The sequence below is a fragment of the Amborella trichopoda genome, chromosome 9 (genome assembly GCF_054954075.1).
Source record: "Amborella trichopoda isolate Santa Cruz 75 chromosome 9, AtrichopodaSantaCruz75HAP2 v2.0, whole genome shotgun sequence".
Classification (NCBI taxonomy): domain Eukaryota; kingdom Viridiplantae; phylum Streptophyta; class Magnoliopsida; order Amborellales; family Amborellaceae; genus Amborella; species Amborella trichopoda.
In genome coordinates this window covers 53,936,894-53,954,249 of record NC_142344.1, presented here as the reverse complement: position 1 = coordinate 53,954,249, position 17,356 = coordinate 53,936,894, and the positions used below count along the sequence as shown (strand labels likewise).

The 17,356-nt window shown below is 36.5% G+C and overlaps 1 protein-coding gene across 5 annotated transcripts; it reads left to right on the top strand.

The window, feature by feature from the left end:
* Window positions 1-4,683: 4,683 nt before the first annotated feature.
* LOC18447886 (SMAD/FHA domain-containing protein) lies at window positions 4,684-16,611 on the top strand. 5 transcript variants are annotated; one of them, XR_016040391.1, is made up of 13 exons: window positions 4,684-5,239; window positions 6,210-6,394; window positions 6,491-6,594; window positions 8,750-8,833; window positions 10,176-10,288; window positions 10,443-10,529; window positions 10,924-11,126; window positions 11,573-11,774; window positions 11,864-11,914; window positions 12,025-12,119; window positions 12,337-12,396; window positions 12,537-12,658; window positions 14,045-16,611. XR_016040391.1 is itself a non-coding variant. In XM_006857971.4 (13 exons), the coding sequence occupies exons 1-13, from the start codon at window positions 5,036-5,038 to the stop codon at window positions 15,264-15,266; spliced, it is 2,736 nt and encodes a 911-aa protein (XP_006858033.1). In that variant the 5' UTR covers window positions 4,684-5,035; the 3' UTR covers window positions 15,267-16,611. The 5 variants fall into 5 exon arrangements, 3 of the variants coding, with proteins under 3 accessions (XP_006858033.1, XP_011628403.1, XP_088702363.1); XR_016040392.1 differs by having other exon boundaries at window positions 12,534-12,658; XM_006857971.4 differs by having other exon boundaries at window positions 12,021-12,119.
* Window positions 16,612-17,356: the final 745 nt, after the last annotated feature.

Sequence of the window (17,356 nt, the reverse complement as noted above, 5' to 3'; positions counted from 1 at the left end):
TGTATAGGCCACTAACTGTAATATTTTGAGAGTGATATGGGGCCTTGGCGGTAGTATTGCCATGCCTTATGGTGAGATCTTTGACTCCATTCTCACCAGAGTGTAGGGGCCCAAATGCCTATTAATCTCACCAAAGGATAGGGGCCCAAATGCCCACTAATCTCACCAAAGGATAGGGGCCTAAATCCCCATTGATATACCACTTCTTTTTCTTTTTTTTGGGAAAGAGGCTGGGGATGTGGTGGTAGTATCCTACACCCTAATCAACATGTTGTGGTTTCCATTTCCACCATTAACACTACCCCATTAATACTTTCAAAAAGCTAACTCCTAATCGTGTCTTTCCCATTGAATTACCAAAAAAAAAAACCACAAAAAATAGAAGGTGCTCAAATGAATCAACTCAACACAGTGGTTACTTATAAATACGCCGTCTAAAATTCCTATGTTATGGATTTAGAAGTTTTAACAAAATGGGGTGTTTTGAAGATGTAGCTCACTTAATACATAAGTGAAATAATGTAAATATGCTTACGTGCTTCATATTTTAAACTCAAAACAAGTTTTCAGTTTAATATCTTATACTTACTTTAGAACTTAGAACAAGCATGTGTATTTTTGTTATTTGGCTCAACTTAAGTAACTTAAGCTAGATGATGAAACTGCCATTCCAAACCAAAAATATATACTCTTTCATTAAAGTCTCTTCTCATGAGTTTGAAATCGTGAATAAGCAGGGTCATATTGATAATTTGATCTCATGAGTTTGAAATCGTGAATAAGCACAGTGTTATTGATTATTTAATCCCCTTGTGTGAGAGGCCAATAATTTCATTAATGGAACTTTAGCTATTTCGTATATTTTTTTTGAGGTTCGAACTTTAGCTATTTTGCAGGGGTAGGGATTGTGCTGAAGTCGTATTCTTTTATAAATTTATATGAAAAAGGAAAAATATTTCTTTGTCTTTCATTTTTAAGTTTCATTTTTTGATAAACCCAAGATTTCAAAAGATATCTAACCCCTGACAACTTTAAACCTAAACAAAAGTGAGAAAGACATGCCCTTTTTAAACCCCATAATTTCTCTCTCTTCACTTATATACCCCAAATTTATCGTTTTCTTTCTCTTCCTGCATCTCTCACTCTCTCTCTCCTCCTGTATTTTTCCAAATACGTCTCTCTCCTCCTATATTTTTCCAAACATATCTCTCTCTCCTCTCGGTATCCTCTCACCTCCATGAAGCTTTTATCTCTCTCTAGAAGTTCGGGGGATGACTTTTAGAAAAAACATGTCTTTTAATATTTGTTTGGCCTAAAAAAAACAATTTTAAATTAGTTCAGGGGATTAGAAGAAATAAAATCTACAAATTTTATGCCCCAAGATATCTTTTAAAACATTGGGTCTATTGTAAAATGAAACTTAAAAATAGACGGTATGGAGATATTTTCCCAAAAAAAAAATATTCTAGATTGAGCAGAGGCTGATCGATTCTTGGTGGTAGATTAAAATGTAGAAAACTCAAAAATTCAAACAAGGGTATTTAACATATATATCACTTATATTTATTGAAATCAAAGAAAGGTCTCAGAATTTTCCAATTTTACACCGAGGTCTCTATTTTGTGTTTTTTTATTTTTATTTTTTAAATTATCCCCAATTCTACTCTTAACTCACTACTGTTTTTTTTGTTAAGATGTTATTCAATAAGGAAATATTGTCTCGTGTGAAAAAATTCTTTCATGTGGTTAGATATGTGATTAGGTATGATAACATTTTCTGCTAATTGGTGTTTAATCTTTCACGTGAGCATAGAAGTTCTATCCTCCCCCTACCATCCAGCCGTCTAATTTTGATCAAGTAAGTCACTCACCATTTGATCTTAGATCCAACGTCTCAAAGTATTTTATTTTTAGTTTTTTTTTATACAAATTGTATGAATATGAAATTTGGTAAGTGTCATCTTCTCATTGAGGCGTACCTATAAAAATATTAAAAATAAATTATAATGATCAAAATACCCCTTGAAGCTTTTAGGGTATTTTGGTTATTTTATTTTATTGAAAATATTTTTTTATATTTTTGCTAGTGCAAGTTTAATAGAGGAATGAATATCCAAAATTTAGTGTCAAAATAGTTTATAAAAAAATATTAAAAATAAAATAGTGTAAAGACATGATATTATGATTGGGGCAATCTTAACCCTCCATTCAGAATGGACGGTTGGATAAAGGGGAGGATAGAACTTCTATGCTATAAGGAAAGCATAGAAAGCTTGCCCAAAACAAAATGGCCGAAGGTTTTTTATTTGAAACATCTTGAAGGTCAAATCTTTTATTTTTTCAACACAGTTCGACTCTTTTAGCCTAAAACCATGTTTCTGATGAATGATTAAAACCCAGAGGTCCTGTGTTGTGCACTTTTCCAAAGGCAAAATAAAGGCTTCCTTCTACGTGAGATATTGGACTTTATAATTCTCATCTCATATCCATTGAGAGTTTAAAAAGGAGAACCATTTTTTTTTAGCTTTGACCACGAAAATTTAAAAAGTTAAAACTTTGTTGCTTTTATCTCCTATTTCTTAAATTAAAAAGTTAAAGAAAACATGAGCACTTGTTCAGACAAAAAGAAAGCGGAGCTTCAAATATAGAAAATCAATTTGACCCTTATTAAAAAAATAAAAAAATAAAAAACCGATCGCTTTAGGATGGAGTCAAACTACAGGTAATTTTAGAAATAAACAATTGATGGAATTTCGGACCTCAATGAAAAAATTAGAAAATTTTATGGTTTTTGTAATATTCAATACCATTAATTTTATTTAGATAATATAGATTTAACATTTCTTTTAAGACAGTATCATGTCTAATTTGCAGTTTCTAAATAAAATAAATAGGGTAAATTATTTGCAACATTATTTTTTTATCACCCTCATAAATTTTTTTCTCAAAAAAATTGCTTTTCCCTATTATTTTTAAAAATATTGATTCATATAGGCTGATAACTTTTTTTTTTTTTTTTTTTTGCGTGATAGCCATCGCATATAGCATGCTTCTATGACCCAAAAAGATACAATGGTACAGGAATTGAGCTTGGGCTTAAGTGATTAGTAGTTCATGTTGTGACCAAAAAAGATACAATGGTACAGGAATTGAGCTTGGGCTTAAGTGATCAGTAGTTCATGTTGTGAATGCTACATCTCAAATCTGATTGCTACCATTGAATCATCTGAGAGAAAATATAAAGCCATTTTCTCCAAAGTAATCTTATTTATAAATTAATTGATTTAATCACATTGGCTACCCTATTTGATCACTGCATACTAATGCGTGTAGCGTAGATGAGGATGTTGAGATATATGAGTGGTAAGACAATAAGAGATAGAATTCAAAATGAATATATTTGGAAAAATTAGGTGCGGCATCGATAGGCGATAAGATGACAGAAAATAAATATAGGTGGGCTGGGAATGTGTAGTGTAATCCCAGTGCAATACCTATTATGAGGTGCGAGTTAATTCAAGTGGAAATATCAAAACAGACAAGGGGTAGACCCAAAAAGACATGGTTGAAACAGTACAACCAATGTTATCAAATTCGCTTCGCTTCGGCTGAAGAGGGCAAAGCCTTTTGATTTTGGGCATAAACTAAAGAGAAGCAAAGCTTGATGTTGGCGCTTCAGTCACATTCAGACCGCTTAGGGCTGCTTTGGCCAAATTCAGACCGCTTCGGGTTTCTTCGGGTCAACTTCGGCCAGCAAAGAAATAACTATATAAATGTATTTTTTTAAAAAAAAAAATTTCCATTATATGTATATATTTTATATATAATTATCTAATTTATTTATACTAAATTAATTTTTTTTGAAGTATTCCCCAAAATCAACTGAAACACTGAATTGCTTCATTTTTCTCACCAAACCGAAGAAGATTCAGAAGCAAATCTGGCAACATTGAGTATAGCATGAAAAAAGCTATTGAATTAGCTGAACAAGCAAATACAAAGGGGATTAGAATACAAATTGTGGGGCGTCTGAGCGGAAAAGAGTGTTTGGAGGTGCAAGTTAGTTCAAGTGGAAAACTCAAAACATGCAAAGAGTAAACCCAAAATGACATGGTTGAAAATAACAAGAAAAAACATAAAAACTTATCGCCTCACTAAGAGTATGACTCTTCATATAGTAAAATAGTGGTCGAGATTCATATAGCCAACCCCAATTATTCGTATAGCCAACCCTAATTAATTAAGAAAATGTTTTAACGATGCTAATGACATTAGCTGCCCTGCCCTTATTATCTTACTTATATGTTTCAATAAAAAAAAAAAAGAAGAAAAAATTTATATAAGGTTGCAATCTTAAAATGTAGAATTAAAGATGCACTTAAAAAATCCATCAAAAAATATTGTTTTCATGTTGAGAAACCTTCTAATTGATCATATTGACATGAAGATGAATGAATATAGAAAAAAAGATTCTAAGTCTTAAAAATAATAAATCTTGTGCAATACATTATCTAAATCGTCAATTTTCAAGATTTTCGTGTGCTTCTAGATCTACTTGATTTTAATTATTTTTAAAATTTAAAATTTTATAATTAGATATGAAAATAGATTTTCAGATAATCTTAAAAAAACTTTACACTACAATTACGATAAAAATTGGAGGCGCGCTTAATCGGAGTGTTTGTTTGAACCTTACATAAACCACACCTTTAAATATTTTTTTTTTTTTTGTTCCCATTCATCGCGGGTCATTTTCCGCAAAGGTGAAGGGTTATGTATGTCTTTTACGGCTACAGTCACAAATAACCCGGGAATTTTTCGATGATCACAGTCCACTCCTCTCTCTCTCTCTCTGATGCGCTAATTCGTCTAATCTCTGAAGATGAGTAGCTTGTACAGGCTTGGAACCCTAAATTTCTCCCCTCCTCCGCAACTATACTTCATGGTGTTTGGTATAATGAGAGAACAATGGCGCCTGTCGCTGGAGTTGTTAGAATCTAGTGTCTTGAATTAGGGTTTTCAGAGGGTTTTAGTGATGGAGGCCATTGTTCAGCAAAAAAAGGAGAATGAAGATTGCAAGCCTTATTTGAACCCTGGGAAGCCTCTCCCAGGAGAGAAGTCAATGGATGATATATGCGATGTTGCTCAAAAGATGGCTTCTCAACCGGTCCAGGTCTCCGATCCTCGTGTTTGGGGAGTTTTAACTGCGATCTCAGACAAAGCGAGGAAGAGATCACAGGTAAATGTGTATTGCTTTCTCTCTTTTGGTAAACATGAGTCGCTCGACATTATGTGCATTTGCTGGATTACAAAGTTTCTAACATTGAAGTTTTGTTTTGCAAGTTTTTCTTTTTGACTTCGTTTTCTAGTTCTTCTGTTTCTATTGACTATAGGTGCACATTATTTATACAGACTTTGTGTGGTTTTAGAGGCGGAGAGAGTCTGAAATTTTCTCTGTTGTTTGTCTTTTAATACTGTAAAGTTTCATTATTAATTTACCATATCTTCCCTTTTGGTTTGTTTCATTGTATACTTTCTATTACTTGGTCTATATCAAAGGTTTAATCGCTTTCAGCAGCTTCTGGAGTCTGATATATTGAATTTTCAGTTTTGTGTGTTTCTTTGGTATATATTGGTTTCAATGTGCGATTTGTGACTTCAAGTTTTCCATGAATTCCTTGCCATTTCTTTCTAAATATTGATTTCAGTGTTTGATTTTTACTTTAAATTTCCCTTGAATTTCCTTTCCCATTTCTTTGTATTGTTTCTGTTTCTACTTCTTTGTTATTGCAGGAGTTGGTTACTTTAAGGGCTCTTTCTACTGCCATAATTCTTATTGTAAAATTTCCTATACCTTTTTCACTAGACTTCTCTGTTCCCTTTCTATTCTGTTACATCCAATCAATTTTTGAAACCCTAGTAGCCCATTTGAACTCTTGTAGTTAATATGGCCGGGAGCTTTATTTGCTCCCACACTTTATGCTATGCAATTTTTTGCGCAAGATTTCACAATGTTATCCTTCTCCATGTATTAGTTATCTGAACCCTAGGTGCTGTTGCATTTCAAAAACTATGTACTTTCGATGGATGTGACAGGTTGTTACCCTAAAGACTCAGTTTTTTGGCAGGGGTTATTTCTGTTCACAAAAGAATGAGACATTATCTTTTTATATGCAAAAAATTATACTGATAAATGTCTTCCCAAGCAGGGAATAAACATTCTTTTAGATGGCGATGAACATATTTTTGGTCGTTCGGTGAAGGGGCCGAAGAGTGCTGTGATTAGTTTTCCTGCAGTTAGTGGGTTCCACTGCAAAATTAGCAGGAAGAAATTGTCGGTCGAAAATGGGGAGGAACCTAGTTACTATTATCTTGCTTATTTAAAGGATACCAGGTTTGTGAATAAATTGGATATTGAAAACTTTGTATGGTGGAAGTTTTTCTTTGGAATTTTTTTTGTTTAATTTACTGATTGTCAGAGTTGCTGCAGTACCAATGGCACATTTCTTAATTGGACAAGGTTGACAAAAGATGCCCCAGCAGCGGAACTTCAGCACGGGGATATTGTATCCCTAGTTCATCCTCCTGAGAATGGTATATTACACTCTTTGTTCCTTACAGTTGTTTGGACTCCTAGAATTTAAAGGAGACTCATTTGTCTTGATTCTTTGGTCCAAGTGTTAGGTCCCCTCTTCATTGAGGCTTTTGGATGTATTTGAAAAATTTTTAGAGCCTAAGAGGCTGTTGGCTCTATTAAGATCTTCTAATAACATGCTCATGTGGAGATTTATGAAGTGGCTGATATACTTGACTGTGATATTGTAATTGGGTTTTAATTTCATTTTCCTTAAGTTCTTAGGTTTCAAGGTTCTTATTGTAGTTTTATTAGAAACCTTTGATTTAAATAATTTCCTAGAGTCTCTAGGAGTTTATTTTCTATGTTTTCAAGAGTCCAAGAACAACACAAATAGAACTTGGACCTCTCTGGAAATTCCTATATCGCCATATGGCCAATTCATTTTCAAGTTTGAGTGATAAAATGTGGGCTACAATTTTGGTGAATGCCACATTTAGAGCTGTTCTCAGGTCGTTTTGTAGCAATACTAATTCTCGAACTCTAGCCTGGGTCTGGGAGAGTCCTGCCAAATGTTAGAGCCACCGTTCTTCATGTGATGACTGTATTCTCTGAGGGCCTGGCTGTAGAGTGGTGGTTCTCCCCATGTAAGCTAAAACACCTTTTTCTTTCCTCTCTTGTGCGACACATCCCATCTGTGATTCACTGCGACCAACTTCGTCACCTATCAAGCCTTTCGATAAACCCTAGTCTAACCTCTCAAAACCCGTAAGCTAGCTCAAAAGCTACCTTAGCCCTATGCCTACTCTCTGTAGACTTCAAACTTTAGTTCAAATCCTATATTTCTGTAGTTCAACCGTAGGATCCATTTTATGGTCCTACTATCTTGCTGGGACTTGCTAAGTTCCAAAAGCTTTAACCCCTTTATAAACCCTAAAACTTATCCTAAACCTTGCCCTGACCTAATCAACCCTTTTCGCATAATTTGAACCGTACTTGTACTTCAACTAGACCTTGTACTTTCCAATTCTACCGCAGTTAGGAAACCTTCATAAGTTACAAAACTCTGCAGTCATAATCTTTGTAGGAAACTAAAAACCTAATTAGCACTCCCATCTGTACCTAACCCCTTTCCATACTCTCCTTTCGTGTTACACTCATGTAGGATCTAGGTCCCTTAGTCCATACCAGCATTGATATCAGAGCAAGTTATTCCTTGGAAGCTTGCTTTGAGTCAACAATATCTTGAACTTATGTCTCTCTTTCCCAAGCCCATAGAGATAGGGGTAGTAGATCTTGAAGAGATTTTTGGTTTAAGCTCTTGATGACCCTGAATGGATATCTAGTGGAAAGCTATGCCTTCGGAAAGTGGTCTGCACAATAGTGATCTTAAAAAGTCATTCAAAAGAAACTTGATTGGAAATTTCTCTTTCACATGATCACACCTATGATTTGGTGTAATTTATTAATGGTGGACAGTGGGACCCCAAGGTAATCAAAGGAACCATTATAGATGGATCTTGAAGGGCTTAGCTCTTATTTCAAGCAGCGAGAATGAGGGACAATCAAAGAAACTCGGCTTAGGGAGTGTGTATGAGATCAATGCTTGAGGGTTTGACATGTTTGGGCAGGGGGCCTAGTGGCCTACATCTTGAACAATTTTATTTTAGTTTTATTTTTTTGTGGGCCATTTGCTATTGAGCTATTTTTCATTGATAGCAGTTACTGGATTTTCTGATTTATTAGAGAAATGAAGGATACTTTACGTTTGATTAGTTTTCATCTGTAAGATGTCGATTCTTGTATTGGATCGGATTTTCTCTGCATCGGATTTGTCACTGTAGTGCAGGAGAGATTCACTAATGCGTGCAAGTATGGCTAAGTCAATTATTTTCATTTTTCATGATTACTATTATTACTGTTTTGTTCATATTCATGTGAACTGCAGGCTTGCTAATTGGATGACTACTTACAGGTCTAAATTAATTCCCTATCTAAATAAGTTCTATTGCTTGGTTTGTTGTACTTGTGAATGTCTTATTCCATCTATCTGTTATGATGTATTTTGATAATTTAAGTCCTGCTATTACTGATTGAGAAAAAAAGGCTTAGTTTTTGCTTTATCCAATGGGTGTAATTTTGAGACTTCCTTTTCTTCTTTTTTATTCTATGCAGAAAATGCATATGTATTTGTATATAGGGAAGTGAAGAAAGATGTCTGTTCCCCCACTATGATTCCGGTTTTAAAGAGGAAACAAGGTACAACTGCTGCCTGCTTTCTTTTTGGGTTATGCCAGAATTGCTTTGCTATTTTGATTTGTTTGTAGTTCTTTTTTAGTTTGACTTTTCTTGTCCAAATGAAAAAGAAAATGTTAATTTGGCCTTGCTATATGTAGTTGACAGTGGGATATCTCTATATAATTGACAGTGGATCTATTTTATTTTGACTTTTCTTATCCAATGAAAATAAAATTTTAATTTGGCTTTGCTATATATAGTTGACTGTGGGATATCGCTATATAGTTGACAGTGGGATATCTCTCAATTCCCTTTGGAAGTTAATTGCGTAGAATATGTTGTTACTCTTTTGGCTTGTGAAGGAACCTTTTGATTTTTTTTTTCAGCTTCCTTTGCTTTTGGAAACACCTAACTACTATGCTTGGTTGCTTTAATGTGGTTTTCCTTCTATTAGGAATTTGTTGTTGTTAGTTGAGAGGGAGGGTGGAGAGAGCTGGTGTTTAGTTCAGTTGTGTTTACTGTTTAGGAGCATTCCTGTTAGCTGTGAATGTGAAATCATGCGGCATTCATAGTGCTTTCATGTTTGTGGGTCATGAAACGTGGACTTCTTTGTTTTCAATGGGCAGAGCAGAACACTTGAAGTTGATCAATTCAGATTTCCAAAATGGTTTTGGTCTTTTTTCGGATGTCATCATGTGGGTACCTCTGTATCTGAGATCCGAATGGGCTGACAATAATACCTGAGTTGTCCGTTGTCCCTTATGTGGTCCTCGCAATTGTGGCTATTTTGTTGAACACTTTCTTCTTTCTAGTTTCCATTTGAAGGCATATGAGGTATCATGCATGTTATTTTAGTTCACTTATTTTTGTTTTTCTTCTTTTATGCTATGAGCAGTAAGCTTTTTGTGTGAAAATAACTTACAACATTTAGTCCAAATAATAGATATAGATATCAAGTAAATTTGGAAAACATAGGTATGGATTGGAATCTCCTATAGAATATTTACATTTATTTCCCCGATTTTTGAAAAATGCGATAGTAATCGGGCTGGTAGGAGTGCACACTGTCAAAATTTAAGCCATGTTTTTCTGGTATTTTTCCACTTGTTCCTCTTATGGAAAATGAAGTGCTTTCATACATTCCTTTTCAAATCGTTGAGTTGCGAACTCCTAAATACTGAGGCTCTACTCAAAAAAAAAAAACTCCTACATTCCGAGGCAGTTTTAATTGAGCTTCAATTGAAGATAAGTTTGCACTTCTTTTTGTAATGGGTTAGTGTATGAAGAATTTCAGGAGTTTCCTATGTATCCATTACTTTCTCAGCTAAATCTCCATTTCCTAAACTGTGGTTTCACTGTGAAGGTGATGTGGAGGAGTTTGTTGCAGAAAGCAAGAGGCTAAAAGGTTTAGGAATTGGTGCTCCTGATGGTCCTGTATCTCTTGATGACGTCAGAAGGTTGCAGAGATCAAATGAGGTGTCTTTTATCTGGATCTCTATAATCATTCTGAGCTGTAATTATGGATTTTGTCTCTTATAACTAGTAACTTGACAATATCATTTGATAGGTGTAGAGCCCAACAATTCATTCTTGGATTTCTTCAATTCCAACCTTGTTCCACTGTGTGCAGGATCTGAGAAAGCAACTGGAGTCTCATGTTCTTACCATTGAGACTTTGAATAGTGAGAACCGGGCTTGTGCTGTTCGCCATGAAAATGTATGCTCTATGGGAACCTCATGACTTTTCTGGAAAAGTACTAAGTACTGTTGGATATTCTTACAGTGTAGGAATCGTGTCAAAACCGTCTTGGGTTCTTGAAATTTCTTATTATGCCCTAATCAAATCACTTGTCAGAGAATTACTAAGTTGTGCCTTTTTTTTTTCTTCTAAACATTCATTCCTACACTGATTGACGTGATGGTTTAAAATCCTTAAATGTCTTCAAAACTCCATTTCCTGCAATGATATGGACTTGATATCTTGTATACAATAAGAGATGTTCCCTCTAATTCTTTGGGCGCCTTTTTGATGAGTTCCCAGTGGATTAAACTGATTTTAGTTACATGGACAAATTTTTCTATGATTTATCCTAAGACATATTATCTTGTAGGAGCTGAAAGAGCTAAGGGAATCAGTATCCCAATCTTATCTTGATGAAATTAAAGATCTTCGCCACACATTGAATGTTAGACAGAAGGAACTGGCGGAGCTCAGTGCTTTATCAGCTGATCGGCAAAACTCAATTGAGGACCTCAACCAACAGCTCGCAGCATCCACACAGTCGAGGACTGATGCAGAAGAAATACTTCAGAGGTGAGGAACTTGATTCATAAAACATTCTCTATAGATTTGCTTAGTGCTATGGGGTCTTAAGCTTGTATATTTGCAAATGAAATTGGTCAGCTTTATGCTCTTCTATCACATTAGCTTGTTCCTTATTTCGAAAATGGTCACATAAGTTTGTAATTTCCTTGCATTGGTGGGAGTTGAATCTACCAAGTCTATCCTACAATTAATTATTATCCAGAATTAATCTCGACTCTCTGTTTTTTTTTGGGTGAATTAATCTTGTACTCTGTTTGACTATGAAGCTTGAGCTTTCCCAATTCTGTCAAGAGACTGTTATTGCTCTCTCTCTACTTTTTTATTGAGATTTGTTACAAGAAGTAGCGAACTTGTCTTTTTGCGTTGCTTATTGAAATCATTTTTATGTTTAGTATCTATGGTGGCATAATAATTCTTCGTCACCTTTCTTGTAGTCAGACAGCAACAATATCTGAACTTGAAGCTCAGTTAGAAGAAGAGCGGAACCAACGAAGGAATGAAAGAGAAAAGTCGATGGCAGATTTGCAAGCTGCATTGCAGAGAGCACGTTCAGAAGCACAGGAGGAATTAAAAAGACAAGCTGGTGATGCCTTGAGACAACAGAGAGAGCAACAGGAGGTTATCAATAAGCTTCAGGTTTGGAGAAAATGATGTTTTCTTGATCCTTCATAGATGAAGTATTATGGTGGTTCTCACTAGTTGTGTTTTTCTATTAATTTTCTCAGGAAGCAGATAAAGAAAGTCGGCTACTTGTGGAAACATTGAGATCCAAACTGGTATATTAAGTCACAGTTGTATATCTCTCTCAGTGCACTACATTTTAGTTTTCTACTAAACTTCTTAGTGGGTTTTTGTTTTACTTGATTGTGTTTGCTGGGATAGGAAGATACAAGAGAAAGCTTTGTCAAATCAGAGAAAAAGGTCCGGCAACTAGAAGCACAGCTACATGAAGAACAATTAGCTTCTGCAGATGCCCAAAAGGTGATTCCTACACATTAAACAAAAATAATTTAACATTGTTATCTAACATTGTTCTTTCTTGTAGTGTTAAATGATATGCATATGATATGAATCACATATATTGTAGTTAATATATGTAATTCATATACTATACAAGAATGAAACTTCCCTAAATTGAACAGGGCGTCTTTCCTTTCAAATACAGCCTTTGTGATGCCTTTCCTGTTGTTTAAAACAGAAAGCAGCAACGGTGAAGGCTGAATTAAGAAGATTGGAAAAGGAACTCGAAAATGAAAAGGTAGACACAATGTTCTTTAGTGCTTGGATAGGAGCTTGTGATTTTTTAAGTCTAAATATTATTGATGCACTATTTGGTGTTCATATGAAGTTCAAGTTCTATTCATTCCAGCTGAGAGTGATTTGTGCTACCATTAGCAGGTAGCCAGAGAAGAGGCGTGGGCCAAGGTTTCTGCACTTGAGCTTGAAATGGCTGCTGCAATTCGCGATCTTTCAATTGAGAAACAAAGGTTTCAGGGTGCTAGAGAAAGAATTATACTCAGGTTAGTTACAAGTAATTGGCCAAATATCCATCTGTAAAAACCCGTGTTTGGATGCAACTTATGATTGTTCACTGTGTGGAGCACCTCAACAAAATGTGGCATTTCGTGGCCCTTGATAGAGCCGATTGGCAGAACTGGATTCGTGTAGCCGACTCCAAATACATGGGATAAGGCTTTGATGATGATGATGAAAAATTGGTATTTCTAAGTTTTTATCTCACTCACAAAACCATATTCCTTTTTGAGTGTGCCACCTTACTAGGGGTTCATAAGTGGCACCCAAATGGACCTCTCAACCACAAATGCCACCTTACTAGGGGTACCTTACCTAGTGCCACTCCTACAGCACCAACCATGGTTTGGGGTGGCATGCAAACTAGCTGTAATATAATCTTCCAATCTGATTTGAGACTGTTGATCTTTTGGTAGAATAATATTTTGAATGCTACCTGAAGCACCTGGCGATTTAGATATTTGTTTCAAAAAGTTCAAAACTTCAAATAGTAGAAAAGCACCTGTTGATACTTATTCCCTTGGCTGAAGTGCACATGGTAGAGGGTATCAAATGCTAGTTTATTCTTTAAAGCTGGACAAGCAAGGGTAGAAACATAAAATTTCTTGTAGTTAAAAGTTTTTAATTCATCATACGAGGCATTTTGTGATTCTACCTTTGCAAGTCCGGTGGTTCTTGACTAGCTTTGAAGGAAGTATTTAGTATTTACTAATCTGTTCTTTGAAAAATCAGACAAGGCAGGGGAGAGTAAAATCATAGTTAATTTTTTTCTGAATTGTTTTACATTTCTACCATTTCTGGCTTGTGTTGCAAATAATGGACAAGTATTTCAAAAAACTGTGAGGTTTCCAATCCTAGCCATTGGCAAAATAAACATTTCAGAAAACGAGACCCATTATCTGGCTTTTTGATAATGAAAACCTAAGTCAAATACTATTTTTACTATTTTGGAACAATGCTTTGAAGTACATATCCAAAGGAGACATGTACTAGGGCTATTTTTTAAATCAAAATTTTCTCGAAAAGTTATAGAAAACAAATCACCGAAGAGAACCAATTATGGACACTTCATACAGTTCCTCCTTTTTCTGTGCACGGTCAATTTGATGTTGGTTGTATAATTGGGCCTTTATTAATGGAAATCCATTTTCTCTAGTTGTTATGGATATCCTATATAATGTAGTTTGATGTACTGAACTGCAGGGGAGAGAAAAATATCTCTCTCGCTAAATGGAGATCCTATAGACTGAGATCAAATAACATATTTGATTCCACGTCAAGTATTGATTTATATTGACATTTCCTATATGCCAAGATGACTTCAAGCTCTCATTCTTTTCGCCGCTTAACTGTTTGTGCACAATGTCTTTCAGGGAAAGTCAGTTACGTGCATTCTATTCCACCACGGAAGAGATCTCTGCTCTCTTTGCAAAGCAACAGCAACAACTGAAGGCAATGCAAAGAGCTCTTGAAGATGAGGAGAATGGTGAGAACACAACAGCCAATGTCGAGATTGAACAAAATAGAGAAAACATTTCAAAGGCGCCAACTTCATCTAAAGGAGCTCAAAGGAGCAAATCAGCAGGAGAAACCTCCACTGCCTCGACCCGAAAGGGATGTGCAAATGAAAGCATGAGTGACACAAGCATCCACATATGTAAACAAGAGGCCCATTTGGGTGCCATTATTGGTGAAGAGAGAGAGAGCATTGAAAAGAGAATTGGTGAGGAGAGAGAAAGTGGGCATACCAATGATGAGGGGTGCACCAGTAATGCCCAAGAAATGAAGGGATTTGGGTCAGATATAGAAGCTATTGGCACTGAACTTGAGCATGGGCATGACCTCATGGGCACGGAACAAGTCCATGGTGTGGATCTTGATGGGACAGAGATGGTTGAGATTGGGTTAGGTGCTAGAAGGTCTGGTTATTCGAATAACGCCAATCTTGCTGGTGAGACAATGGAAATTGATGATGAGGCCCAGACAAATATGGAATTAGATATAGTAAGAGAAAGCAGCAACAAGCCAAAAAGAAGCTCTAGCTCACAAGCCAAGGAACCCGAAACCCTTGTGGAACTAGATGTAGAGAGAGAAAGAGATGATGACCCAAAAAGAAGCTATTTCCCTGGAGAAAATGACCAGCATAAGAGCTTGAAGAGAGTGGAAGATACAGAGGAGGTAGCTAAAGAGGAGGATAACCAGCACGAGAGTTTGAAAACTGCCGATTTATTGGCCTCTGAGCTTCCCGGGAGCTGGGCAATGAGCACCGCACCTTCTTTTCATGGAGAGAATGAATCGCCAAGGAGTGGCTGTCGAGCCATTGATGCACAAAACGATGGTGAAGAGGATCAGGCTTGGCCCGAGCTCTTGAGCCAAGTGGCAACAAGTGGGTTCAAGGAAAATGAGGCTATGGCTAGCCAGAATATGCCTCTACGAGAAATGGATCTTGGTTTAAGTCAAGAGCATCAGGCTTTGAGTGAGATGATTGATATTGTCGCTCCGGATTTCAGGCAGCAGTTTCAGAAAGAAGTTGAGAGTGAGTCTTCTTCTGGGGAGGAAACACAGGCTTACAGTAGCGAGGATGACAGCAAGTGAGCGCAATGTAGTGGGGATGATAGAGAGAGAAGACATGGTAGTGGAAATGAGAGAGAAAGCCAAACTGATCACTTTATGACTTGGAACTTGTTGAGCCAAGATGAGTTATGCCGCAGGCACTGACTTGATAAAAAAAAAGAGTTGTGTGAAGTTGTGGAGTTCATGTCAAGGCCAACAAGTTATGCCAGGCTCTTGGGTACCTCACATTGTATAGCCAACTGAGTAATGTGAGGCTCAAAGGCCAAAAAAACCTGTACGCCTTCTAGGGGAAGAAAGGACTGGGCTGGGCTGACGTCCTCTCTCTTTCTCCCCCAATTTCTCTCCCCCTAAGCCGCTTTTTTTTGTCTCCTAGCGAAAGAAAGGACTGGGCAGGGCTGCTCAAAAATTTTTCTGGCCAGGCCTAAGTCAGGCTCGAAAAATAAAATTTCAAGTGGGCTGGGTTGGGCCAGTCTAGAGTTTATTTGGGCATCTCACTGGCCATCCCAAGCCTGGCACGGTGGCGACCATACCTATCTTCAAGGATCTCATACTTCTTTTTAGCCACCTATGTAACTTCATGCAGTAATCGCGACTGCTCGGTCCACTTTTCTATCTCTTTTTGGGTGGGCAACGTCACTCCACATTTCTGCCTTCTCCAATCTCTTTGCAAATCTCTTTATCAACCTCACCCTAATCCTAATAGGAACCCCTTGTATGTTCCTATGAGAGACCTACGACCATATAAAAATCCACGGAGTCAAACAGACGCCCAATTATATAGCCAGCATTTGTCTAGATATAACCTACAGTTCAAGGGTTGGTGACCTACATACAATTCAAGGGTTGGTGAGTTGTAGCTTCTCTAAGTATCAGGGTAGCCTTAAATATGACTACTTATGTGACCCCTGTATCATTTGCGATGCCACTTCTTTTCTGTGCCACGATTGTATATATGACAATGCCATACCATGTTCGCGCCGAGCATCATTCGCAATATCTTTGGGATTGAGATTCATCAAGCCGGTCAAACGGGCTCTAGCTTTGCTGGTAACCCATTGGCTTTGTGCTAATGGCTGATCGACCCTTCCTATTGTTCTTATACATGTATGGCCATTTACCAACTCTTTCCCCTTGAAGTACTTTTTGGGGGCAACTCCAGAGCGATGTGCTTGCCAGGTGCACCCCTCTCAACATAGAATGTAACTACACGCTCTTGATAAATTTTCATGATACGTGGAATAATCTACTAAGGAATCATAGAGTAGCATGATATTCTCGAAAATAGTATTCGATATATAAATGAACTTGCAAGTGGATTGAACTCATGGACTTCCCAAAAAATTCAGGTCATTGAGATTATGTCAAATATTTATCTCACTCTTGGCGCCTAGCTGACATGTATGTACTTCATTTAAGACAATGGGGATGTGCACTGATTCAATGGACCAAATGATCAACCTATGCAAGATACAGTCGGTTGATGTTCCTTGTGCGTTGGCTTAGATGGTTGGTTTTCTACACACATGATCATTGAAAGCTACCAATAGCATATATGTTACATCACCGTCATCATTTAGTTATATTTCATCTTTTTTTTCGCACATAATAATGGCTCAAAATAAGAGAGAAAAACCAGTACTGTAAGATAAAAATATGCCTATAGAATTAGGCGAGCCATGGATAATTATTAAAAAATTGCAATAAAACACACAAAGCAGCCAATTCCATGAAGTGAAATTAGTCCCTTCAGTGTTTGTAGCATAAATAAGAACGAAACCCATGCGAAACCACAACCGCGGAACCTTGTAGCTTAGACAAATTACAACCTAAAATGAAGTACATTTTCATTTGGATAACTATTCTACAAATGCAAATAAAAAATAAATAATGAGTCACGCAAAAGAAATAGTACTACATTCCACTTAAGAATCCCATGGGGTAGGTTTCTATGAAATAGTGAACAGAACGGATGGAAACCAATAAAACTAATTTTTTTAAGGGTGATGTAAGATCGAAGGTGATGCTGATGGCTTAGCGAAACAATGAGTTGCACGAGATACCTTGCTGAATGAATTAGGGCATACTTATGAGTATGTTTTATTTATAAAATA

Bases quoted from the DNA above. Each gene is read 5' to 3' on its own strand.
- LOC18447886 (XM_011630101.3), top strand. From the start codon at position 5,036: ATGGAGGCCATTGTTCAGCAAAAAAAGGAGAATGAAGATTGCAAGCCT. The intron at 8,834-10,175 runs GTACAACTGCTG...TTCACTGTGAAG, and splicing joins GGTTTTAAAGAGGAAACAAG to GTGATGTGGAGGAGTTTGTT. The intron at 11,775-11,863 runs GTTTGGAGAAAA...TAATTTTCTCAG, and splicing joins AGGTTATCAATAAGCTTCAG to GAAGCAGATAAAGAAAGTCG.